Source organism: Saccopteryx leptura, chromosome 6, assembly GCF_036850995.1.
Source record: "Saccopteryx leptura isolate mSacLep1 chromosome 6, mSacLep1_pri_phased_curated, whole genome shotgun sequence".
NCBI classification, from domain to species: domain Eukaryota; kingdom Metazoa; phylum Chordata; class Mammalia; order Chiroptera; family Emballonuridae; genus Saccopteryx; species Saccopteryx leptura.
The window spans coordinates 80,712,892-80,740,192 of record NC_089508.1 but is presented as its reverse complement, the minus strand read 5'-3'; the positions used below and the strand labels follow the sequence as shown (position 1 = coordinate 80,740,192).

Here is a 27,301-nt window from a genome sequence, read left to right as displayed (position 1 = left end):
AGTTTTTCTTGTAGTTTCCCCTTCTGAGAACCTTGTAGCCCTCACACCCCATCTCTGTTTCCAGGTTAGGGCAGGGCAGTCCACTCAGTGCTCTGGCATTTCATTGGCAGTTGGACCCATAACTGTTTATGCACCTTTCCATTTGAATAATTGAGTTCCTAGGAGTTTCCAGTACAGCAAGCTCAATGCTGAGACTTCCCACTATCCTCTACTCTATTAATGCCTCAGGAAAAGAGTAGAGGACTGTGGGGGTTTTTTGTTGTTGTTGTTTTTAATTTTTATTTTTCAGAGACAGAGAGAGAGAGAGAGGGATAGATAGGGACAGACAGACAGGAACGGAGAGAGATGAGAAGCATCAGTCATTAGCTTTTCGTTGCGCATTGCGACACCTTAGTTGTTCATTGATTGCTTTCTCATATGTGCCTTGACCACTGGCCTTCAGCAGACCGAGTAACCCCTTGCTCCAGCCAGTGACCTTGGGTCCAAGCTGGTGAGCTTTGCTCAAACCAGATGAGCCCGCGCTCAAGCTGGCGACCTCGAGGTCTTGAACCTGGGTCCTCTGCATCTCAGTCCGATGCTCTATCCATTGCACCACCGCCTGGTCAGGCAAGGACTGTGGTTTTTATTAGAGCAGTTTCCATATTTCAGGTTGTATTCAGGTAGCTTGCAAACATCTTTTATTCTCATGATATTCTTATAAGCAGACATTATCCTCATTTTCCAGATTAGGGAACTGAGGCTCAGAAAAGTTATGTAATTTGCCCAAGATAACAGAGATGAAAGCAGCATTCAGACCCGTATCTTTTAGTTGAAAGCATATGTTCTTGCAACTGTTTCCACACACAAAAAAAAGGTCACCTGAAACTCATTTTTATAATACTCCTTTCTCATTCCTAGAAGTAGTTTTTAGTAGTCTAATTGAAGCCTTTGAACCAAACATGAGAATGATGTGCTCTTTTGTCTTTTGTAATCAGCTAGTTTCTCCCTCTGTCCATGGCCAAGTTGTTGCTTTTGCTTACCTCAGTTGACCTGCAGGGTTAGGTCTAGAATATTCTGGTGAAATGGAATTTTATAATAGCTACTTCAGTCAACCCAACTGCATAGTGAAATTGCCCAGCAGAAGGATGCCTGGAGACTTGCCTTTGAAACTTTTACTTTTAATTTTTTTCTATTTAATTGTGTTCCTGATGATACTGTTCTAGTTGCAATACCTATTATTGGTAAAACTTCAGTCTTTATAACAAAATCAGTGGGCATTAATTCTGTTAATGCCGACTGCTGTTACTTCCTGGCACGTTCCTCTGCAGCTTCGCCCGGTGCTTACCCACCTCAGCCCATTTGATCTTTATAGGTAAATGGCATAGATGTCATTTTGTAGATGAGAAAATTAAGTCTCAAGGAAATTAATTAGTCTCAATTCATATAGCTTTATAAGTTGAAAATTAGAATTTTCATTTAAGTCTGTTTAAATGTTTGGAGTTTAGTCTTGCTTAGTGACTTTAAGTAAAAAAAAAAAATCAGAGAAACTAAAATCATCTTCTAAAACCTTCCACATACTTTAGAAAATAATTACTTTTAAAGCAAGGTTAAGAAAACAAAGTTTACTTAGAAATTTAGATAGCAGATGTGATACTGGAAAAGCAGGGATATAATTGTCAATAAAAATAATTGTTAAAATGGAGATTCTTGGGCACTAATGAGTGGCGCCAGTAGATGAGCATGGGCTGGCATATGAATATCTCGGATTGGATTTCTGGTCAGGGCACAAAGGAGAAGCAACCATCTGCTTCTCTTCCCCTCACTCTCCCCCTTCTCTCTCTCTTACCCTCTGGGAGCCAGTGCTTGGTTGGTTTAGGTACTTCAGCCTCAGGCACTAAAAATAGCTTTGTACTCAGCTGCAGCCCTAGATGAGGGTTGCCAGGGTAGATCTCTGTGGAGGGCACATGTGTGAGTCGGCCTCACTGTCTCCCCTCCTCTCACCTAAAAAAATAAAAATAAAGTGGAGATTGTTTTTCCCAGGGGCTCTTAGCAAGTTAAGTACATCTAGTTTGGGGTGAGTTATTTTATAAGTTTGGAGCAATCAAGATGTTTTTCAGCTTAAAGGGCCCCAGACTCCAGCTGTTGGTTTTCACTTAGAGCTGCAGGTTCTCCTTAGGAGGAGATGGGCCACACTACAGATGCCAGCCTGGTAAGGTTCTGGGCGACTGGCAGTACCAGGTTCCTTCCCCACTGCAGGTGCAGAACAAGCTGGACGGCTGTTGCTATGCGGTGAAGCGCATCCCCATCAACCCGGCCAGCAGGCACTTTCGCAGGATCAAGGGCGAGGTGACGCTGCTGTCGCGCCTGCACCATGAAAACATCGTGCGCTACTACAATGCCTGGATTGAAAGACACGAGCGGCCGACCGGCCTAGGCACTTCGCCCGATGACGTGGGGCCTCTTGCCCCGGACACCCGAGCCTTGCCCCCGCTGCCAGTGAGCGACAGCGTAGAGGCCGCCGCACCACCGCCCATCCTCACCAGCTCAGTGGAGTGGAGCACCTCGGGCGAGCGCTCAGCCAGCGCCCGCTTCCCCGCCGCGGGCCAGGACCTCAGCAGCGACGAGGACGCAGATGAGGATGAGCATGACGGTGTCTTCTCGCAGTCCTTCCTGTAAGAGCACTCCTTCCTGTAAGAGCACTCCTTCCTGTAAGAGCACGCAGTGCTCATAGTGGGCTGTCAGGGGTTGGGCTGCCTGGGACCCGCGCACAATTTAATCTCCCACAAGCCTAACCGAGGGAAGGGGGGATTCAATTATCATCCAGTTTACCATGTTAAAAAAATAAATATATATGAAACCCACTTTTACAGACCAACCAAATGCAATCCAAAGGATTCAAAAGATGTCTAAAATCCAAGCTGCAGAGAAAGGAAAAACATTTCTTCCAATACTTCATTTTAATACATTTAATACATTTAAAGGCCATTCTTTTTAGATAAGGGCTTCCAACTCTGTGGAACATTGAAGAAACTAATTTGGAGTCTTGATGTAGTCCCAACTGCAGCTCCAGTTACCAAACCAGTAATTATGATCCTAAACTAGAGTTACTCATCTCAGAATCCACCTGGGTCATTTGATGTTATGACTTTATTTCATTGTATCAAGTTAGATACAGTTTATCATAACTCTTAGCTATTAAATTTTTCCAGGAAAATTATTCAGGCCAATTTTTATTTAAATCAAGAGTTCTGTGTTTTTTGTAGTCAAGAATTCTTTATATCGTTATTAGGAGAATGCAAATCAGCATGGTATTGTGGACAGATTTATGCCTACGGGGTCAGGGTGCAGTGTCTCTAGCCTCCTTGCTTTCTAGTCATTAATGAGTGTTGATTTTCAAAATTATAGCAGAAATTTTGGTTTCTATAGTATTTTTCTATTTCTCTTTTTAAGACCTGCTTCAGATTCTGAAAGTGATATCATCTTTGACAATGAAGATGAGAACAGTAAAAGCCAGAATCAGGTAGATGTATAAATAGAAATTATACCATTTTATTCACTATGGGGTGGGTATGTAAGAAAACTTATTTTTGATGTTATAAACCTCAGGTAAAATAGTAAAGCCTTAATCTGATAGGCAAATATAGAATCCTTCAATTAAAAAATATAAGGTCTACCAGAAAGTTCTGTCCATTTTTGGAATAAAACAAAATACAAATTTTTCTTACCATCAATAAACTTTATTAAATAATATAATTGCCATTATTATTAATGATTTCTTGCCAGCGTGAGGACAATTTGTATATCCCATTTTTGAAAAATGTTTTATCTTTTGATGTGAAAAATTGAACCAGTGCTTGTTTGATATCTTCTTCATTTTTGAATTTTTTGCCCTTCAAAAAATTTTGTAAGGACAAAAACAAGTGATAGTCGGAGGGTGCTAAGTCCGGGGAATATGGTGGGTGCCACAGACATGCTTCTGTAGCATTTCTTCCTTGTTGAAATTCGTAAAAATTACAGTGGCATAAATGAACTTTATCAGTAGCCATGGGTACACTATCACTTCACACATAAGACTAACGTGAATCAACTTTGTTTTATATAGTTAATTTGCTACGTCAGTATGTATACATTAAGTGATAAAAATAGAGAGGCACACATGCGCCAAATAAACGTGCTTACGTGTCGAAACTTGTGATAGAAATGGACAGAACTTTCCAATAGACCTTATACTATTTAAGATATATACTGCTTACATGTTTATTTAAAGGACTTAATTTATCCACTGAATAGAATATGCCTGCTTTTAGAAAAGAAGTAAATTGATACCCTATACTTTCAAAATATAAAAACATACTCCTTGGGAATTTTGGGAAACTTTATATGGTTGGGGATATAGATTGAATATAAATTAATTGAGTAACTAAACAGCTTAATGGTGGAGTTAAATAAATCTCTTTTATATCAATTAATCTTCATACCTTATTTTCATAATCTATCCTTATTTTTATAGTCCATCCTCTAGAATAGTGTTTTAACACTGAGCCATGATCCTATAATGGTTTATGAAATCAGTTTTGAGAATCACAACCAGCTTTATTTTTTCTTAGTGCTCTAGAGAGAAGTACAAAATACCAAAATGTATCATATTAATATAGTAAAATCTGTGGAACTTGTCTCATGAGCATGTGTGTTTGGTGTGATGTAAAATGTATTTATTCCTTCATGTGGATCATGTTCACAAAAGTTTAAGAAACACTACTCCAGGCCTTGAATTCCACTCAGTTCTGTTTTCTCATCTGCCTAGGCCAGCAAAGCCCCTTGATGCTGGTTATGGAGTCCAGGGTGAAGCTTTGTGATGACTTCAGCCATCAGTTGCTGATGCAGAGAGGCATTCTGTACTTGGGGACTTATTACTAGAAATAAAAATATGATCATTAGTTATTATAAGGGTCATTCATAGTAGATAAAAGTCTACATATAGATTCTGTTAGATAAGCAGTTAAAGTGATTTGAAGGAAATTTGAATGTATTAGCTAGTGGTTTTTTTCTTTTTTTTCCTTTTTCTCTTTGAGGAGGGGAGATAGACTCCTGCATGTGCCCCAACCGGGATGAACCTAGCAACTCCATCTGGGGCAGATGCTTGAATCAACCACGCTGTTTTTAGCAGCTGAGACCGATGCTTGGACTAACCTAGCTATCCTCAGTGCCAAGGCCAACATTTGAACCAATTGAGCTGCAGGAGGGGAAGAGGGAAAGAGTGGGAGAGAAGCAGGTAGTCACCTTCAGCGTGCCTTGACTGGAAATTGAACCCATAGGATGTCCATGCACCAGGCCACCAGCAGGGTTGGCAGTGTTTTTTTTTATAATTACTTCCTTTTCTATTAAAATCACCCTTAAATTTGTCTTCTTGACTTAAATTTGTAAATTATAAATTTAACCAGTCATAATAGTATAAATACTCGAAACTGTTAAAGCAAACGTTGTTTGGTTTTAGCATTAATTGTGCATTTAATTATTTTGGGGGCATCAAATTTACAATCCTGCTTTTGCTCTGTTAAAGGAACTATATCCCATGGGCATTCTAATTGATGGGAGAAGTCTCCGGGAGATTAGCAATCTTCTACAGATAGATAATCCCCAGAGTATGTAAATGATTCAAGAGTAGGATGTGATTGTTTCCAGAGCAGAGTTTTTTCTTTTTTCTTTTTTCTTTTTTTCCTTTGAAGGAAAGAAAAATGCTTCCACCAAAAAAACAAAAAAAAACAGTATTTTTCAGAAATAGTCAAATCCTTAGACCCAAATACCATATTTTTTTCTAACTGAGCCAGTTTTGAAATAATATTTTAAACTGGCATATTTGGCTAATAAATATAAGCAGTTTGGAGTAGAATAAAGACATTTATGACAAATAAAAAAAAGAATGGTCAATTACTGCCTAATGTTTTTTCTATGGGTGGGGTGGGTATTTTTTTAATAAAAAGACAGGAGTTAGAAAATTAGCTGTAGAGCAGTGTTCCCCAACCTTTTTTGGACCACGGACCGGTTTAATATCAGAAAATATTTTCATGGACCGGCCTTTAGGGTGGGATGGATAAGTATATCATGTGACTTAGACAAGCGTCATGAGTGAGTCTTAGACGGATGTAACAGAGGGAATCTGGTCATTTTTTAAAAATAAAACATCGTTCAGACTTAAATATAAATAAAATGGAAATAATGTAAGTTATTTTTTCTTCCTCTGCGGACTGGTACCAAATGGCCCACGCCGTGGCCGGGGGCTTGGGACCACTGCTGTAGGGGACAAACAGACTAGCCAATGGGAAAAGAGTTGAGAGGATTAATGGCTGTAAGTGGCATTGGAGTGCTTGTTCTTCAGCAGCAGAGCCCAGAGGTCATATGATCCACTGAAATTGCTTTAGTTAAAGATGAATTTCTAATCATCTGCTTCCAAAGGAAGGCGTTTTAGTAAAACTGAAGCCTTAAAATTCTAGCCTGGATACATTCTGCTTTCTTTTTCCATAGAAAGATATTAATGGTAAGAACTGACATGGAGTCTTTCCATTGATTGCATGCCTTTCATACGTGCCTGTTTTCTATTTTCCCTCTCAGTTCTGTGCTGTGACAGATGTGGAAACTATGCAGCAATAGGTAATAGCAAAGTTGCCTTTTGAATGCTGTAAGCAGCCAAAGGACAGTGGTTGTGTTCTGCCCCTGATCTCCCCTCTAAGGCAACTAGATGGCCATGTATTTGTTGGGGGCAGGTACAAATGACTTGGTGATGATGATGACCTTGTTTAATTTCAGCCCCCATTTTGAGTTCTGTGTGTTCCTCTTGGTTTAGGATGAAGACTACAATGGAAAGAACAGTTGCTATGAAAGTGAGCCATCAGCAACCACAGAAGCTGTACACTACCTCTATATCCAGGTGAGGCCCAAGCGTGCCGCCTGGTGACCAGGAGGCTGGTGGCTGGTGGGCATGTTTCAGGAGGCTAGAGCAAGACACTGGGCAGAATAGGACTCACGGGCAGTACCAAAGATTAATTAGCTAGAGAGGGTAGGGCAGGCAAGAGGCCCTTTCCCTCAGCCTCAGCCTCAGCCTCGTGCTCTACTGTACCATAGTACAAGACAGGATGGGATGGTGCTTATGGGCTCCAGACTCAGGCTGTGTGAGTTCACCTCCTGGATCTACCAATCATGGCTCTGTGAGCTCAGGCAAGGTTCTCAGCACTCTGTGCCTCAGGTTCCCCATCTGTAAATTAAGTAGTAGCTATTTCAGTGTTTGTGTAGCATAAGTGAAGTAATGTATGTGGAGTAATTACAACCATTTCTGAGTTCCTCAGATGCTAGACTTTGCAAGTAAGAAACTCCACATTGTCTAACAAGTTGAATCTGGACAAATATCCTGCATGTGCATAAACATCCTGAGTGTGCAGAAGAAACACCAACATGGCTTTAGGCAAACTGACTTTATCCTGGAACTTCTGGAGGACAAAAGCCACAGCCAAACCGTGTGTGTGTGTGTGTGTGTGTGTGTGTGTGTGTGTGTGTGTGTGTGTGTGTGTGTGTGTGTGTGTGAGACAGAGAGACAGATAGGGAGGGAGAGAGATGAGAAGCATCAATCTTCTGTTGCAGGTCCTTAGTTGTTTATTGATTGTTTTCTCATATGTGACTTGACGAGGGGCTATAGCAGAGTGAGTGACCCTTTGCTCAAGCCAGTAACTTTTGGGGTCAAGCCAGTGACATGAGGTCATGTCTATGATCTCAACGCTCAAACCAGCAACCCCACGCTCATGCTGCTTAGCCCACGCTCAAGCAGGTGACCTCAGGATTTTCAAACCTGGGTCCTCTGCGTCCCAGTACAATGCTCTATCCACTGCGCCACCGCCTGGTCAGGCAGGCAAACTAGTTTCAATGAGGCATTACTAAAGGCTTTGGCCTGCTCCCACGCCTACGGGACGGCATCCTGGACAGTGGTGAGCTCTGCCAGCAGAGGGACAGCCCCAAACTGAAGAGGAAAACTTGCCTCTACCCCAACGGAACAGAACCATGGGTCATTATTACTATTTTCAGTCAGATGTGCAAGCAGGCAGATCTGCAAATGAACAATAACAGTACTATGAGGAAGATAAGTTTGACAGTTTTCAGACAAGCTCAGTGTTTCAGTAGAAACTGATTAGGTGGTTGCTTTCCTGGGACTGGAGCTGGGTTTTGGTATTCCTTAAGAGAAATATCTTTGAGATACCACTCAAACACACAGCAAAAGCACTTGTCTCCCGAACTGCTGTTGAGTTATCTCTACCACATGCCATTACTCTCCAAACAATTATGAGACAGAAGTACGGAGAAGAGGTGCGTCTAAGGTGGGGTAGGATCGTGGCGTGGGATTCAGGCCCTTGTGAGGCATGGAGGGAGAGTCAGAATTTGTGGACAGTTCTGATCATGAGAGGATATTTCTCTCATTAAAATGAGATGTTCTGCCTGACCAGGTGGTGATGCAGTAGATAGAGCTTTGGCTGGGACACAGAGGACCCAGGTTCAAAACCACAAGGTTGCTGGCTTGAGTGTGGGATCATAGACATGACCCCTGGTCGCTGGCTTGAGTCCAAAGGTTGCTGGCTTGAGCAAGAGGTCACTGGCTTTGCTGTACCCCACCCCACCCACCCCTGTAAAAGCACATATGAGAAAGCTATCAGTGAACAACTAAGGTGCTACAACGAAGAATCGTTTCTTCTCATCTCTCTCCCTTCCCATCTTTCTGTCCCTATCTCTCTCTCACTCTCGCTAAAAAAGAGAGAGAGAGAGAGATGTTCCTCTCTTTAAAAACAGTAAAATCGTCCCTTATGAGAAATCTCAACCTGGAACTTGTCTGATCTGTAGTCCAGTTTCATAAATCAAGTGTTACATGATGATTTAAGATTTGAATGATACTGCATTCTTTTTTGTGTGTGTGTGACAGAGATAGAATGAGATAGAGGGACAGATAGGGACAGACAGACAGGAAGGGAAAGAGATGAGAAGCGTCAATTCTTCGTGTGGCACCTTAGTTGTTCATTGATTGCTTTCTCATATGTACCTTGACCAGGGGCTACAGCAGAGCGAGTGACCCCTTGCTCAAGCCAGTGACCTTAATCTGAAGCTGATGAACCTTGTTCAAACCAGATGAGCTCGTGCTCAAGCCAACAACCTCGGGGTCTCAAACCTGAGTCCTCTGCATCCCAGTCTAACACTCTATCCACTGCACCACCGCATGCATTCTTTTCTTATGCATCAGTGCAGGTTATATCTTAAAGGGTGAGATAGAGCCCTTTCTGGAATGTTTTTATATTTATAGTATTCTAGATTGGAAGGTCACTGTTATTAATTTAATGTACAAATGAGAAAGACTAATGATATCATTAGGTTCATTAGCCCTTCTTGAAAATTTGGGTTTAGAAACAAAATTGTAAATCAATAAATAAAATGATACTTCTGTTTTTCACAGTAGTTGTGACAGGGATTTAAACAAGTGAGTTATTTTTTAAATAAACGGTAATATGAAAAACTGGTGATGTTAGGAGGCTAAGATTATGTATGTTTTCTCCTCAGTTTTTTTAATACTCTTTTTTTTTAAATAAATTTTTATTAATGTTAATGGGATGACATTAATAAATCAGGATACATATATTCAAAGAAAACATGTCTAGGTTATCTTGTCATTAAATTATGTTGCATACCCCTCGCCCAGAGTCAGATTGTCCTCCGTCACCCTCTGTCTAGTTTTCTCTGTGCCCCTCCCCCTCCCCCTAACTCTCTCCCTCCCTCCCTCCTGCATCCTCCCTCCCCCCACCCCTGGTAACCACCACACTCTTGTCCATGTCTCTTAGTCTTGTTTTTATGTTCCACCAATGTATGGAATCATGTAGTTCTTGTTTTTTTCTGATTTACTTATTTCACTCCGTATAATGTTATCAAGATCCCACCATTTTGCTGTAAATGATCTGATGTCATCATTTCTTATGGCTGAGTAGTTAATACTCTTTTTTTAATAGATGGTTTCTTTTTTTAGTTAAAAAAGAATCAAGCCTTTTCCATAACTATTTGGATTCTGTGGTCTCTATTTTAACAGGAGGGAGTACACTAATTGCAGTTGTTCTCCTTAGTCAGACGTCTTGTGTAAGCGCCGCGGGTCTGTCCTTGTCTGCAGATGGAGTACTGTGAGAAGAGCACTCTGCGGGACACCATTGACCAGGGGCTGCATCAGGACACCCTCAGACTCTGGAGGCTTTTCCGAGAGATTCTGGATGGATTGGCATACATCCATGAGAAAGTAAACTTTACAATATTTCATATCTGAAAACTTGTCTTTATATAAAATTTAGGATCAAATAAAAGAACCAAATAATGTAAGATTGAAGAAAAACAGAAATAGAGGGAAAACTGTAGGTATATTGAAATAATCTATATAGGAACTAGAACAGTGCATCAAAACACAAGAAAATAATACAGAAATTCAAAATTAAAAGAAAATATTGAGTCCTGGCTCTTCGCCCAGTGTATGAATGTCCCGGGTTCAATTCCCAGTCAGGGCACACAGGAGAAGCAACCATCTGCTTCTCACCTCCTCCCTCTCCCCTTCTTTCCCTCTTCCCCTCCTATAGCCAGTGGCTCGATTGGTTAGAGCGTTGACCGGGGCATTGCAGATAGCTCTTGGAGCACATCAGCCTCAGGTGCTAAAGATAACTGGGTACTCAATCATCGGCCCCAGATGGATTGCTGGGTGGTTCCCGGTTGGGGTGCATGAAGGAGTCTGCATCACTTGTCTCCCCTCCTTTCACTTTCAAAAAAAAGAAAGAATGAATGAAAAAGAAAATTGAAGCCCTGGCTGGATAGATGTTTTGGTTAGAGCATCATCCTAATATACAAAGGTTGCAGGTTCAAACCCCAGTCAGGGTACATACAGGAACAGATAGATGTTTCTATCTGTCTCTCTCTCTCTCAAAATCAATAAATAAAATTTGTTTAAAAAATCAAGTATTGAAGGTTAGAACAAGGAGTAACAAACTGTGGCCCACAGGTCTAATCCAACCCACCATTTATATAGCCTGGCCTGTGAACAAAGAGTGGTTTTTACATTTTTAAGTGGTTATTACCAAAAAAATCAAAAGAATAATATTTCATGACACATGAAAATTCTGAATCCATAAATAAAGTGTTGTGCTCATTTTGTTCACATGTTGCCTAGGGCTGTTTCTGTGCTACAATGTAGAGCTGAGTGGTTGCCACAGAGATTCTATGGCTCATACAGTCTAAACTATTGACTTTCTGATCTTTTACAAAAAGAGTTTGCCAACCTCTGAGTTAGGAGGAAATACATGAGTTTGCATGGAATGTGAGGATGATTCCTAGATCGGTTTAGAATAAAGTAAGAGTGTGACTGGTACATGCCAACCTTCCTAGGAATATGGAGGAACCAGAAGGTCATCTAGCAAGGACAAGAGATGGGACTTTTTGAGTAACATGGTTTGCCACATGTATAAAATACTATTTTAAAGCTAGAACTTGCCATTACAATATAATGGGCCTAGCTTCAGGATGAAACACTCCTTACTTTTTAAAAAACTTGGAATTGTCTGATGCATTGGCCAGTGTAAATAAGTCTTTTTTTTTGGTCTCAATTTTCTTTAATCTCAAAATATTTATACTGTACCATATTTCTACTAAAAAGCCAGGACTATAATTTATACATTTAAAATGTGTAGTTTATAAATGATTTGATGGAAACAGAATTTATAAGCCTGGAAATTACAATGATTTTTGTGTGTGTGTGTTTTTAAGATTATATTAATTTATTTTAGAGAGGAGAGAGAGGGGTGGGAGGAGCAGGAAGCATCAACTCCCATATGTGCCTTGACCAGGCAAGCCAGGGTCTTGAACTGGCGACCTCAGCATTCCAGTTTGACACTCTATCCACTGCGCCACCACAGATCAGGCCTAACAATGAGTTCTAATGAGGGCCCCAGAACTCTCTTATTGTGACATCATCCTGGGGTCTGACAACCTTGCCTGTGTGCTCTCTTCTCTTGATCTAATTTGCTCACTATGTACTAATCATTTGTTGGTATCTAACATTGTGCCACCTGGAAATACAGAGAGGCATGAGTATATGACAAACTCCATACTTGAGAAGTGCTTCTTGTTTTCTGAGAGAGCCAAAACTTAGTTTTGTGTTATGGTAAAAGATCACACAATGTGTTTTTATTATATTTAATTATCTTCTGTATTATAGTACCTGAAACAATAAGCATTGTGAGAAACGCCATTAGGAAGGGGAGAAAGCATGTTCATGTAACAAATAATCATTGCGTACCTTCCATGTGAGCTGGGGATACGAAGTTGAAGTATTAGAATTACTATGGAAGGTTTCATGAATGAGCTGGCACTTATAAATGTTGGTACAATTCAGATAAGTAGGGAGAAGCAAGAATTTCCCAGGTATGCCCTGGCCAGGTGGCTCGGTTGGTTGGGGCGTCGTCCAGAATTTCCTAGGCAGGGGAAATAGTGTGAAGAAAGGAATAGAAGAAAGATTGAAAATGGTGTGTGACTGCCTGATGAGAGCAGGGGTCTTGAGATGCAGCAGAGAGAAAGAAAATTGTGAACCTGGTAGAGGGGACTTACTGGTAGACTGGGAGATTGTGGCAAGGTCATTGACAGGCCAGTCAAGAAGCACTGCAGAGGATCAACAGCCTGGACCAGTATGGTCTGTGGGAGTAGGCTCATCCAATTTTGTCACTGCATTGGCCTTTCAAATTAGGAAACAGGTATAACTATAAATTTGGTTTTGCCCTGGCCTAATAGCTCTATTGGTTAGACCAGGGGTCTCAAACTCAACTCAGAATGTGGGCCGCAGAGCAAGATCACAGCCGTTCAGCGGGCCGCACTAGGTCTTCAAAAGGCAACTGTTACGCAACACTTTTCTCACTGCAGTTGAAAACAAAAAAAAATCAGTACAAAATTGTTCGGCGGGCCGCGAGTTTGAGACCCCTGGGTTAGACCATCATTTCAAAGTACAGAGGTTGCCAGTTTGAGCCCCAATCGGCACATACAGGAACATCTCTCTGTTCCTGTTTCTTTCTCTCCCTTCCTCCCTAGCTGAAATCAGTCAATCAATCAATCAATCAATCAATTTGGTTTCTTTGCTCTCTTCTGTCAGGGAATGATTCACCGGGATTTGAAGCCTGTCAACATTTTTTTGGATTCTGATGACCATGTAAAAATAGGTGATTTTGGTTTGGCGACAGATCATCTAGCCTTTGCTGTGAGTATTTTTTAAATTAGGTTGTGCCTGAAAATGGACCTAAATGCCTTGAATATCATGAAAATGTTAGAAGACAGGATAATAATGAGTTCACTGAACTCTGCTGTGTAATCCCCAAGAAATGGCACAAGTCTGTAGGGTAAGCTGCAGATGATCTTTTACACTTTGAACTTGCGAATATATTTTAGTGAATATATTCCATTTGAGGGACATAATTTAGGACATAATTATGTTATGTTGATGTTTAGGTCAAAGGCATATAATACTTGATGAAATAATTTGTATTTTGGTTTACCGTATCAGGTACTGGGGCTAAATGCTTTGCACATGAGGGGCTTTTAGTTAAAGGAAATATAAAGCACCACTCCCGGACACATATAATCCACAGGTTTTTGTTCTTTACAACATAGTAGAGTAGTTGTTTAACATACAAAGCTAGAATAATGTGAAGTGGGCAAAATAGTGATATAAGAGTTAAAGACAGGAGAAAGTTTACATATGATTATGAGGATCAAGAAAGGCTGGATATAAAGAAAATAGCACTGCCTTGGCCGGATAGCTCGGTTGGTTAGAGCATCGTCCCAGAAGTGCAGAGGTTGCCAGTACAGCCCCTGGTCAGGGCACATACAGGAACAGATTGATGTTTCTGTTTGTCTCTCTCCCTCACTTCTCTCTAACATCAGTGAAAGAAAGAGACAGAGACAGAGAGAGAGAGAGAGAAGAAAAGAAAAGGAAAGGAAAGGAAAAGAAAAAAGAAAAGAAAAGAAAAGAAAAAACTACTTCAAATGTGCTTTAAAGGATTGGTGAGGGCCTAGCAGGCCAAGCTTGAGGGCAAGGCATGGTGACACCAGGATAGGGGATTCCAGCAAAAACCGCATAAGCCCTGGGTGAGCAGCAGGCATTCTGTCTGGTTGGTTGAAACTATGAAGTGTAGGAGAGCAGTGAGAAGATGCTAGAGGGTTGGGAGTCTTGTAGGTGGCAGACCCTGACTGCCAGAGGAAGAGTATAACTTGACATTGGAAGCCTGAATTAGTAAGTATCAAAATCTGTGGTAAATGCTGCTAATTCTAAGGGTGGTCAGAGAAAATAAAAGAGGAATTGGGTTCATGGTAAATAATCCATTTGGATAAATGGTAAATTGAGGCTAAATTAGAAGGAGAGGTTGAAAGGAGCAGAGAAGGAGAAAATGGAAGGGGCACAGTAAGAACATGGTCCTGACCAGAACAGGGCATTTTGAAGGGTGCTAGGACCAGGAAGGGCTAAATGATGGGGTCTTGATCTCAAAACTGAAGAATTTAACTTGCTTTCTGGAACGCTTATATAGTCAGGTAGATAAGAGCAAAGCTCTGGAGGCCTACTGGCCTGGGCTAGAATCCTGTCTGTGTCACTTCTTTGTGGTGTGACATTGGACTAGTTAACCTCTCAATAACTCATTTGTAAAAGGTGCCTAATACTAGTACCTACTTTAGAGAGTTGTCAGCAGGGTAAAATAAGTATACTGCTCACAAAAATTAGGAGATATTTCAAGATGAGTATGAAGCGATAAAATACCCTTTAATTTTTGTGAGCAGTATAGCTAAAGCTCCTGGACAGTGCCTAACATCGAGAATGTTAAAGGTGCTAGCATTAATGACGGTGCTTGTAATAGCAACCTGTGGAGTGGCATCAGCAAAATCGTGATTTGGGTTCATCTGTGAGGCAACACTGTCACAGACACAGTGGAAGACGGTGAGGCTACTTGAGAGGTGTTAGCAGTGATAGTGGAATAGATTTGGTGACCAGGCTCCAGGGAAAAAAGAATAAAAGCTGACCCAGATAAATAAGAAAGTTAGAAAGTGAGGTGGTAGTGGTGGTTGTGAATATATTCTTACTCTTTCTAGTAAATAGACTCTGTTTTGGCTTCTGCTTCTATAGGCTTCCAGAGATTTTTGCCACAAAGTTCTATAGTGAATTGCCTTCTTGATCTTACTGGGTTCTGGTAAGCTCTGCATTAGCAGGCCAACTGAATTAAAAAATTGAAAGCTCAAAACAAAGCATTATTATAATTATTTTGGTTTCTGTATATTTTTATTCAGTCTTCATTTAGAAATGTAATAATATAACAATTTAATGTGATATTTGGCTTACTTGTATTTTTAGGCTGATGGCAAACAAGATGATGCATCAGATCACTTAATTAAATCAGACACTTCAGGTAAATCCACTACATTTAATTCATGAATATTATAAAACATACCACAGCCTACCCAGGCAGTGGAGAAGTGTAGTGATCCTCAACCCCCGGCCGCGGACCGGTACCAGTACGTGGGCCATTTGGTACCGGTCCGCAGAGAAAGAATAAATAATTTACATTATTTCTGTTTTATTTATATTTAAGTCTGAACAATGTTTTATTTTTAAAAAATGACCAGATTTCCTCTGTTACATCTGTCTAAGACTCACTCTTGACGCTTGTCTCGGTCACGTGATACATTTATCTGTCCCACCCTAAAGGCCGGTCCATGAAAATATTTTCTGACATTAAACCAGTCCATGGCCCAAAAAAGGTTGGGGACCACTGGCATAGTGGACAGAGCATCGGACTGGGATGTAGAGGACCCAGGTTCGAAACCCCAAGGTCGCCCACTTAAGCACAGACTCATCCGGCTTGAGCACGGGGTCGCTAACTTGAGAATGGGACCACAGACATGACCCCATATTCGCTGGCTTGAGCCCAAAGGTTGCTGGCTTGAACAATGGGTCACTCACTCTGTTGTAGCCCCCCGGTCAAGGCACGTAAGAGAAAGCAATCAATGAACAACTAAGGTGCCGCAATGAAGAATTGATGCTTCTCATCTCTCTCCCTTCCTATCTCTATCTGTCCTTCTCTCTGACTCTCTCTGTCAAAAAAACAAAACAAAACAAAAAGGCCACTTAATTTCTTTTTTACACTCATTTTTTTTACATACAAAAATATATAATGTGTATAGCCTTAGGACTTTAGCGATATATATACACCCATGAAACTGTCACCATAATCTACGCCATAAACATATCCATCACCTACGAAAGTTTTCTCCTGCCCTTTTATTTGTTGGTGGTGTTATTATTTATTTACTTGCCTATTTATTTTGTGATAAGAACTCAACATAAGATCTATCCTCTAAGGAAAATTTTAAGCATGCAATACAGTATAAAATATCTTAATCTGAAACCTGTTTTTCATTTGTAAAGATTTCATTCTAAAGCAAATTATAATTATTCATTAAATTAACAAAATTATGAAAACACTTTAATCATCTTTTTCTTTTACTGTTTTAATTTTTTTTTCAGAAAGCCAAAACATAAGAGCTTCAGTTAGAATAATTGGCTCCCATGGGTAGACAGTTACACTTTGACTGCATGTGGTAATGTGAGTTGACCTTGTGCCCTGGGCCACCCCGGTCTTCTGTCTGGCACTGCCTCTCCTCTGCAACAGCAGAGACATCCTGTGTGGAATGGAAGGAGAGCCATAGGTGACTTAGTGTTAATCGCTTTATGAAATGCACACTACTGCTTCCTGTGAATAATGTAAACAATTAACAGATCATGCCTCACTCTGAAGAAACCTATTTTTTTAGTAAAAGTTTGCCACACCTCTGAGTCTTATTATTAGAATGCCTCTTCTCACTTCTTCCACGTAGGTCGTTTGACCGGAATGGTTGGCACTGCTCTGTATGTAAGCCCAGAGGTCCAAGGAAGCACCAAATCTGCGTACAACCAGGTAAAGCGGAAGCTTTTGGGAGAGAAAGGAAGGTCTCAAGAGTAAGATAATAGTAAACACATCAAGGTTGTGGTATTTGGGGTTTAGCTAGCAGCTGAAATAATCAGGAACATTTATTCACTTGATATATATACACATATATATTGAGTAACACTAAATGGGACATGTTTTGCCCAAGATGAGTGACTGAAGCTGGCACAGTTGCTCCCGAGATAGCTTGCAGTCCCTTCACCCATTCAGAGACTTGAACTAACCTGGTTCCAGGCCAGGCCCCAGGAACAGAAGTCGATAGTAGGACAGATATGTATCTTATTCCAGCCCTCAGAAAGCTTATCCAGTAAGAGCAAAGAAGAAAAGGAGTACAGTGACCGGAGAACAATAGGGACAACATGTTTAGATTAGTCCAGAGAAAGTTTTTCCAAGTAGATGGTTTTTAGGATAAAGGAGAAGGGAAAAGCTATGCAAACTTGGAGGCTAGAGCATGCCTTGGAGGAGAAGAGGGGGTAAAGCAGTAGGAGCATGCATAAAGAGAAGACTGGGCACTCTCAAGGCAGCTGGGAAGAAAGTCTGTGGCTACAGTGTGGTGAGCATCGGGGAGAGGCACTCAGAGCTGGGAAGGGAGCTGGGGAGTCAGGTCACGTAGGGCCAGCCCAGCCGAGATAAGGAACGTGCAAGGGAAGCCACTGAAGGATCTTGAGCGAGAGTTCACGCTCGTTGCTGCTGGAGGCTTTGCAGAAGTCGGGGTGGAGCAGCTGATGGAGAGTTCACGCTAGCTGCTGCTGGAGGCTTTGCAGAAGTCGGGGTGGAGCAGCTGACGGCTGGCAGCAGAGTGGTAGCATGGGGGTGGGGAGGAGCATGCTGATACAAAATACATTTTGGGAGGAATTGACAGATTTTCCTTGGGTGAGGAAAAGGAAGGAAAAGAGGACACTGCTCAGGTTTCTGCCTGGGACAGCTGGGGGAAGGGAAGGTGAATGAGTTGAGGAAATCTGTGGAAGGACATGGGGAGAAGGAGGGAAAGTGGCAGGAAAACTCCATTTGAGACATGTTGAGTTTGAAACGCCTCATGAGAAATCCAGTTGTAGAGGTGCCGTAGGCTGTGAGAGACTCGAGGCTCAAGACTGAGAAAGGTCAGAGTCAGAGGTACAAAATTTGAGAGTGATCAGCATACAGATGGGACCTAAAACCATGACTGATGAGATCACTTAGGGCAAGAGTGCAAAGCTAAGTTTTAAAAAGATGTTAGGCAGACAGTACACAACAAAGCATGTTTTTAGGTTTGTAATGGAAACACAAACCTGGGTTTTGGCTCTGACAGGGAGCACTGGCCAGTGGCAGAGAGTTGAGACAGACTTCCAAATACCCATCTAGAGTGAGGGTGTGGGGAGATAGATGTGCTCACACTGGGTGTGCGAGGGGACCTTCAGTGTCCTCTTTCTGAGTGCAGTTCGGGATAGCATGACGAAATCCTTAAGTGGGTTCTACTCTTTGGCCCACCTGTTCTACCTTTTGAAATGTACCCAAAAGGCAACAACCAGGGACAGTCCAAAAGGATTAGTGTGAAAAGAATTCTCCATAGTATTATTTATAACAGTAAAAAGTGACAGAAGTGTAAAAGGGAACTAGTTAAATAAATTATGGGACTTACATGTGTTTTGAATACGGTATGTCATTAAAATCATGTTTTAGAAGCTTGTTTTAGAAAAATAATGCAGTATTTAAAGATACTCTTACTGTAGTAAGAGAATAAAAGTTATATGTAATAACATGGTTGTAGTTTTATAGTGCGTATGTGTGTGTATTAATTTCAAAGAGCACAAAGTAGACACGTCTTAGACATCAGTGGTAGCTACCCTTGAGTGGTGAGAATGTGAGTGCTTGCTGCTGTATCCTCAGAATTTTTCTATCTGTTCCACATTTTTTACAGCCAACATGTGTAGGAAATTCCACATTGAATGTTTGTTTAAGACTTTGGAAGTCACTTGTGGTAATTAGAGGCTATCCTGCTAAGCCTTGAATCCAACTCACTGCTAAGCCTCGAATCCACACTCATTCAGTTTTTCTTGAAAGTGGTTTCTGTGCCTGTGTGCAGTCCCTGTGGCCAGGCCCCTAAGCGGGCTGAGCGCGGCGGCCTTGGGCACACTGCCTTCTGGACGTTGTCCTCCCTTTGGCAGCTCCCTCGCTGGCACTGCACTGACTTGACCTTTTTCTTTATTTGCACTTTATTTTGTTAGGATTTGTCACATGATCTTCCTGTGCCATTATCATCATCCCCCCCTCCCCCCAGTGTGGCTTTGCCGTCAATAATAGTTCATCTTTGCTGGTAAGGGCGGATTTGGGTCTATGTTTCACTTTTGAGATTAGTAAAGATGCAAAGCAAATTCTTATGACCCATCTCAGTTGTCCGTGCTCTTCAGTAATTATTCTCAATGGTTGACCAGTGGTTATCCATGTCTGTGTGCAGAGCTAAACCAGCTACAATTAATATTCCAGAAAAATGTTGAGAAGTCATGCCAAATATTTATTCTCATCTATACTTTATACCTGTGTTTCTTTAGAAGATATTGAAATTTCTTCTGTTTAATTGTCTTGTTTTTCACTTATGCAAACTTTAATTTCAGTTAACAGTGTTTATGAGATAAATCCCTGGTAAACTTCATATCAAGATTCTCTAAATATAATTCTTTTTCCTCTTCAGAAAGTGGACCTGTTCAGCCTGGGAATCATCTTTTTTGAGATGTCCTATCACCCCATGGTCACAGCCTCAGAAAGGATCTTTGTTCTCAGCCAGCTCAGAGATGTATGTATCACGTGTTTTAGTGCATCAAATACCAGTAGCCTGAATTTTTTTTTCTTCCAGTAACTTGAATCTTAGCATGGACATCAGAATTCAATGCAAGGTGTTTTTCTGGTATTTATAATATATATAATTTTCTATATTTCTAATAAATGGAAATCTACCTCTTACACACCTGCAATGATGAAAAACTCCAGTTTTGTTTATTTTTAGAGATCCTACTTGGAGAAATTGCTAGGTTATAGTTCCTTTTTTAAATGTATCCTGAGAAATTTACTCTTAATTTTAAAACAGAGGAGGACTTTAAGAATTTTTGTATAACATCAGTGCAGTTACAGCAGTAGGGCTGGGTTATAAGAATGATGGATATTTAGTTCTAGAAATTAAAGATTCCAACTGGTTCCTAAAGAAAACCACCGTGACCAGAAATCAAAAGGAGTCTGGGAAAATATCAGCCACTTGAATTTTTTCCCCAGTGGAATTTTCATTTGTGTTCTTGGGACTAACCCTGGCCCTTGTTATTGCCCAAACTAGAAAGGCACTAAGGTTATCAGTGCATGGGGTCATAGGAGGCACGTTAGAAAAGGCATTAAGATGAAAGGGGAGAGCAAGGTTCGGGTGAGGGTGATTTTAGATGTACATATTCATGAGCAAGAGATAATTGAGAGTCTTCTTTCTTCCTGAGCAGAGCTAAACAGTGTTTTGGAAAACACTTGAACTATTTTATTGTCAGAACAATCAGTACAAGGCCAATACCACGCTCATAAAGTAGAGGGGTAAATAAAGCGATCACTGTGCCCTTCCCTTGACTTGAGATGGTCTTAGTGAGTTGTGTTTGATGAAATGCCTTTCTCCAGTCAAAATTCATGTTTGTTCCCTCATTTCAAGAATATCTAAACTGTCAAGTTAATGCCATGATTAGGGTCTTATTTACCAGAAAGGTGAGAACTTTTGGGGAAGTAGAGGTTTCAGTTAATGTTTTGCTCGTACTCTGTGTTGATGGATTGGCGCTTTTGCCTTTTTCCATCTGTGTGTTTAATAAAGCTACTTTGTCTTTCTCTGAAACCATTAGATTTTTAAATACTTTATCCTGAGATAAAGTGGTTTCTATCACCAAGGCTGTCATTTGGGTAAAGTTGGTTTTAAAATACATATGTACTTGGAAGAATGAGCATCAGGTTTCAAGAAGGTAGCACCTCAGTGTTCCCTTGTTAGCCCATTTTTATGTCTGTATTTGGTTTTCTTACCTCTAGCAAAGAAATGCTTTTACTGTGGCAGTCTGCCAAGTACTTGCTGATTTGAATGTAATCTTCTTTCAGCCCGCTTCGCCTAAGTTTCCAGAAGACTTTGATGATGGAGAGCATACAAAGCAGGTAATTTTTTGGTCCTTTAAATAGTGTCTTCTCTCCTGGGTTTTAATTACTGTTTTTCTTCTTTTTCAATTAGTAATCTTCTGACACTCATTCTCTGGTGTCCTGGGAACAACATGGGGAAAAAAAAGAAAAGATAAAGCACTTCAAATATTACTATACTTGAAATACACCATAAAATGCCAAGGATTGGCATAGAAAATTAACAGACTACAGAGTTCTTTTGTGTGGTTCATTGTGCTTTTGAAATATTATTTGGAACCTTGCCTTAGCTGTTAAAAAAAAAGAGAGATGTTTTACAGCTCATTGTTATAAAGAAAGCTTGGGACTTCAAAAAAAGAAAAATAATTTAAAACTATAATTTTGTTCTGTTTTGTGGTTCAAAGAGCTCATATTATAAAGGGGAGGACTGGACAGTCTGAAGTTACAGTAATTTAAAGCAAAATAATTTCTCCCTCATTCTATAAACACTTGAGTGTGTGTATATATAACCTGTCATAGGTTAATATTGGCGTTCAGCTAATATGAAAGAATAATTATTAGTGAATTTGTGTATTGTACTTCTGGTGTACATTTTTTTCTTAGTTGGTTGGTTTGTCTTAGTGAAGCATTCCATAGTTAATACTCTTGCCATATGGACATTTATTCCTTAAACTGACCTTTCTTAACAATTATAATCATGGCAAAATTCCTTACTTAAATGACAGTCATGTGTCACATAACAGTGTTTCGGTCAACAAAACCCATGGCCTGACCTGAGGTTGTACAGTGGATAAAGTGACAACCTGCAACGCTGAGGTCACCTGTTTGAAACCCTGGGCTTGCCTGGTCAAGGCACATATGGGAATTGATGCTTCCTGCCCCCCTCCCACTAGACTGAATAAATAAAATCTTTAAAACAAACAAAAAAACCTCGAAGGATGAATATGCAACAGTGATCCCATTGAGATGAAAATGGAGCTAAAAAGTTCCTATTGCCTAGTGACATCATAGCCATCTTAACATTTTAGTGCAGCTCAGCACTCACATGTTTGTGGTGGGGGTGGGGCAAACACACCTACTGCATTGCCATTTGTATAAAAGTGTAACATTCAATTACGATAGGCTATCCCACCAAGGTTTGCGTGAGTACACTCTGTGATGTTCTCACAGTGACAAAATTGCCTGTGGAGTCATTTCTCAGAACATATCCCTGTCTTTAAGCAGTCAGTGCATGACTGTGGTAATGTTGAGACTAGAAACCTAGCTAGAACATGGCATTTATTTACTGTTTCTTGCTTATTGATTATGTATCTGGGCAGACTATTCACTTTTCTAGACTTTTATTTTCCTCACTTATAAAATAAAGAGATTAAATACCTTTTATTTATATAGAAGCACTAATATCCTGTAACTCAGTAGTGCTTAAACATGACAGTAATGGCTAGAGGGACCTATTCTGCCTCATCTATTGAATTAGTAAAGAACCATTAAGAAATACATTGAGTTGTGTTAGTTATCATTTTTTTGAACTGAGTCATTTCCTGTGTTTCTGGATGTCATAAGAAAATGTCGCCCTGGCCAGATAGCACAGTTGGTTAAAGCATCATCCCAAGGGCAGAGGTTAACAGTTCTGTCCCCAGTCAGGGCACATACAGGAACAGATCGCTGTTCCTGTCTCTCTCTTACTCTTACTTCCTCTCTCTAAAATCAATAAAATAAACATTAAAAAAGAAAAAGAACGAAAATGTTTATTTCATAGCCTTTCCCTATAACAAAATCAGTCTTATACAGTATTTCCACATGTTGGCAGCTGTAGTAGCTCAGGAACTTTATTAAACTACAAACATGAGAGCAACTGTGCAAACCATTTCTCACAACAGTGATTATTCTCCATCACAACTACTCATTGGGTACCCTTGAGCATTTGCGTTTAGACTATATAAAGTTTACTACAAAACCACCACTGCCACTTTCCAAAACATTGTAGTCATTACTTTTCATTTGAAAGGAGCAAGCATAGAAAATGCTTGTAGTCTTGCCTGGATGGCTCACTGGTAGAGTGTTGGCCCGGCATGTGGAAGTCCCAGGTTCAATTCCCAGGCACGGCACACAGGAGAAGCGCCATCTGCTTTTCCACGCCTCTCTCTCTCTCTCTCTCTCTCTCTCTCTCTCTCTCTCTCTCTCTCTCTCTCTCCCCCCCCCCTCCTCCTGCAGCCATGGCTCCAATCATTGGCCCAGGCACTGAGGATGACTCCACAGCCTAAGAAGCGCTCAGTTGCTGAGCAACAGTTCAACACCCCAGATGGGCAGAGCATCACCCTATGGGGGGCTTGTCAGGTGGATCCCAGTTGGGGCACATGTGGTAGTGTGTCTGCCTCCTTGCTTATCAGTGAATAAAAAAAGAAGAGAAAATGCTTGTAGATGAATGTAACACAGTGTTTGTCACACACAAAAATTAAGAAGTATTACAGGGTCTGTTTTGCTGAATAGGCTATTGAGGTTTTTGTTGTTGTTTGTTTTTAATTTTAGGGAAAGAGGAAGGGGGGAGGGAGAGAGAGACAGGAACATCAATCTGTTTCTCTCTGTGCCCTGATCATGGATTGAACTGGCAAATTGCGCTTCAGGACAATGCTCTACCAACCAAGCTATCAGACCAGGGCTAAGCTATTGTTTTTACTAGTTTAATTTGACATAACTTTTCATAAAAGTTCTATCATGTCAATTCCTTTTTTTATACAAAGAGCATTTACCTGTGTTTTATATCAGCCTAAGACTGCGGTAGGACCCTGACCTGTGGTGGTGCAGTGGATAAAGCGTCATCCTGGAATGCTGAGGTCATCAGTTTGAAACCCTGAGCTTACCTAATCAAGGCATATATAGGAAGCAACTGCTATAAGTTGATGCTCCCTGCTTCTCCCCCCTCTTTCTCTTGCTCGCTCTTAAAATCAATAAATAATAAAAAGACTGGGGTAGAGTTTGGGGGTTGGGGTGGTGGGGGGAGCATACATTAAAGATATATAATTAGAAAATGCTTAATAAGATTCATCTAAAAATTGAGATTTTATTTTTGATTTCACAATCTTTTCAATATATATATATATATATATATATTTTTTTTTTTTTTTTTTTTTTGGTATTTTTCTGAATCTAGAAACAGGAGAGACAGACAGACTCCCGCATGCGCCCGACCGGGATCCACCCAGCATGCCCACCAGGGGGCAACGCTCTGTCCCTCCGGGGCATCGCTCTGTTGCGACCAGAGCCACTCTAGCACCTGGGGCAGAGGCCAAGGAGCCATCCCCAGTGCCCGGGCCATCTTTGCTCCAATGGAGCCTCGGCTGCGGGAGGGGAAGAGAGAAACAGAGAGGAAGGAGAGGGGGAGGGGTGGAGAAGCAGGTGGGCACTTCTCCTGTGTGCCCTGGCCGGGAATCGAACCCGGGACTTCTACACGCCAGGCCGACGCTCTACCACTGAGCCAACCAGCCAGGGCCTTCACATAATCTTTTAACTCAGGTGTTGGGAACCTATGGCTGGCAAGCCAGATGTGGCTCTTTCAATGGTTGCATCTGGCTCGCAGACAGATCTTTTATTTTAAAAATAATAACGTTAAAAATATAAAACATTCTTGCCTGACCTGTGGTGGTGCAGTGGATAAAGCGTCAACCCGGAATGCTGAGGTTGCTGGTTTGAAGCCCTGGGCTTGCCTGGTCAAGGCACATATGGGAGTTGATGCTTCCTGCTCCTCCCCCCTTTCTCTCTCTCTCTCTCTCTTTCTCCTCTAAAAAACGAATAAATAAATAAAAATTAAAAATTTAAAAAAATATATAAAACATTCTCATGTATTACAATCCATTCATTTCCTACCACTCATGTTCATGGTTGCGGGTGGCTGGAGCCAATCACAGCTGTCCTCCAGGACAACAACAAATTTTTATTGGATAATGCATAACGTACACGGGTCATTGTGAGGTCAGGAAGTAAACTTCCCTCCTTTTAATCAAGTAGTCAGCTAGCTAATTGCAGAAACCCTTTTGACGAAGAAGATGGCTAAAAGAAAAAAAGATGAGTATTGTACTTTTCAGCAGGAATGGACAGAAGAATTCGCCTTTGTGGAGAGAGCAGGTTCTGCAGTATGTCTAATATGCAATGATAAAATTGCATCAATGAAACAGTCAAATATAAAGTGGCACTTTGACACACACCATACTACATTTGCATCGAAATGTCCAGCGGGGGACAGCAGGAAAAAAGCATGTCAAAAGCTATTGTGCAGAGTGCAAGCTAGTCAGCAGCAACTCCGTGTTTGGACCCAACAAGGTGACTGGAATTAGGCTAATTTTAATGGTGCTTTAGCAATTGAGAGAAACAGAAAGCCATTCACAGATGGGGAGTATGCCAAAACATTCATGCTTGATGTTGCCAATGAATTTTTTGACAACTTTTCGGATAAAGACAAGATAATCAAACGAATAAAGGACATGCCTCTGTCGGCAAGAACTGTTCACAATTGTACCTTCATGATGGCAAATCAAATTGAGGCCACACAAGTGAAGGACATAAATGCAGCACCATTCTTGTCTTGCTTTGGATGAGTCAACAGACATAAGCCATTTATCCCAGTTCAGCGTGATTGCAAGGTATGCTGTCGGTGACACACTACGTGAGGAAAGTCTTGCTGTTTTGCCTATGGAAGAGACAAGAGGGGAGGATTTATTCAAGCCTTTCACTGAGTTCGCTAAAGAAAAAAATCTGATGGATAAACTTATTTTGGTGTGTACTGGTGGTGCTCCGTGCATGGTGGGGAAATACAGAGGATTCATAGAGCTTCTTTGTGAACATGAAGAGAGACCCATCCTAAGTTTTCACTGCATCCTACATTAGGAGGCACTTTGTGCTCAGATGTGTGGTGAGCAGCTTGGTGAGGTGATGTCGCTGGTCATTTCGGTGGTCAACTTTATTTTTGCCCGAGCTTTAAATAATTGCCAGTTTAAAACACTGCTGGATGAAGTTGGGAATAATTATCCTGGTCTGCTTCTGCACAGCAATGTGCATTGGTTGTCAAGAGGGAAGGTGCTCAGCCGTTTCGCGGCTTGTCTGAGCGAAATCCAGACTTTTCTTGAAATGAAAAACAGCGAGCATCCTGAGTTAGCTAACACTGAGTGGCTCCTGAAATTCTACTATCTCGTGGACATGACAACATCTGAATCAGCTCAATGTGAAAATGCAAGGCGTTGGAAATACAGTCTTATCCCTTCAACAAGCAGTTTGCATTTGAAAACAAGCTGGAACTCTTCATCGCCAACATTGAAACAGATCATTTACTACACTTTGAAAAACTGGGAGAGTTTAAAGATGCATGCACAGCAAGTGACCCTGCTCAACATCTTGATCTCCAGCAGCTAGCGGGCTTCACATCTAATCTCCTGCAGTCATTCAAAGAGCGCTTTGGAGAATTTCATGAGCGCACTCGTCTTTTTAAGTTCATCACCCATCTACACGAGTGTACAGTGGACAGCACTGACCTGAGTTACATCCCCAGTGTCTCCGTCAGAGATTTTGAGCTATAAGCTACAGACCTGAAGGCCTCAGACATGTGGGTGAATAAGTTCAAGTCACTGAATGAAGATTTGGAAAGACTTGCATGACAGCAAGCAGAGTTGGTGAGCAAACAAACACAAGTGGGGAGAAATGAAAAAACCTCAACCCGCGGACCAGCTGATTGTCAAAACTTGGAACACACTTCCCGTCACATACCACACACTGCAGCGTGTGAGTATTGCTGTACTGACAATGTTTGGCTCTACGTATGCATGTGAGCAGTCTTTCTCACATCTAAAGAATGTTAAGACCAACCTACGATCACGTTTAACAGATGGAAGTCTCAACGCCTGCATGAAGCTTAACCTCACCACGTATCAACCAGACTACAAAGCCATCAGCAAAACCATGCAGCACCAGAAGTCACATTAGTGGTAAGAAGTACTTTATTCATCACTGGTTAGCAATAGCATAACAACATTATTAAAAATAATTCAGAGACTATTGTACTTTAAAATGTTGGTATTACATAAAATGCACACATTTTCTTGTATTTAGTGTTAAACATATTGTATGGTTCTCACAGAATTACATTTTAA

The 27,301-nt window shown here is 41.0% G+C and overlaps 1 protein-coding gene across 6 annotated transcripts in view; it reads left to right on the top strand.

Moving 5' to 3' along the window:
* The window catches only part of EIF2AK4 (eukaryotic translation initiation factor 2 alpha kinase 4), a 122,166-nt gene that overhangs the window by 53,184 nt on the left and 41,681 nt on the right, over window positions 1-27,301 (top strand). For all 6 annotated transcript variants that reach the window (XR_010752022.1, XR_010752023.1, XM_066388511.1 and 3 more), the window contains 9 exons: window positions 2,236-2,651; window positions 3,430-3,499; window positions 6,821-6,904; window positions 10,163-10,285; window positions 13,169-13,273; window positions 15,413-15,467; window positions 16,936-17,015; window positions 19,714-19,815; window positions 21,132-21,185. Coding sequence is in view for 4 of the 6 variants with exons in the window: in XM_066388511.1 (XP_066244608.1) it covers window positions 2,236-2,651; window positions 3,430-3,499; window positions 6,821-6,904; window positions 10,163-10,285; window positions 13,169-13,273; window positions 15,413-15,467; window positions 16,936-17,015; window positions 19,714-19,815; window positions 21,132-21,185 (1,089 nt within the window). In the remaining 2 variants the exon portion in view is untranslated. The remainder of the gene's footprint in view (window positions 1-2,235; window positions 2,652-3,429; window positions 3,500-6,820; window positions 6,905-10,162; window positions 10,286-13,168; window positions 13,274-15,412; window positions 15,468-16,935; window positions 17,016-19,713; window positions 19,816-21,131; window positions 21,186-27,301) is intronic.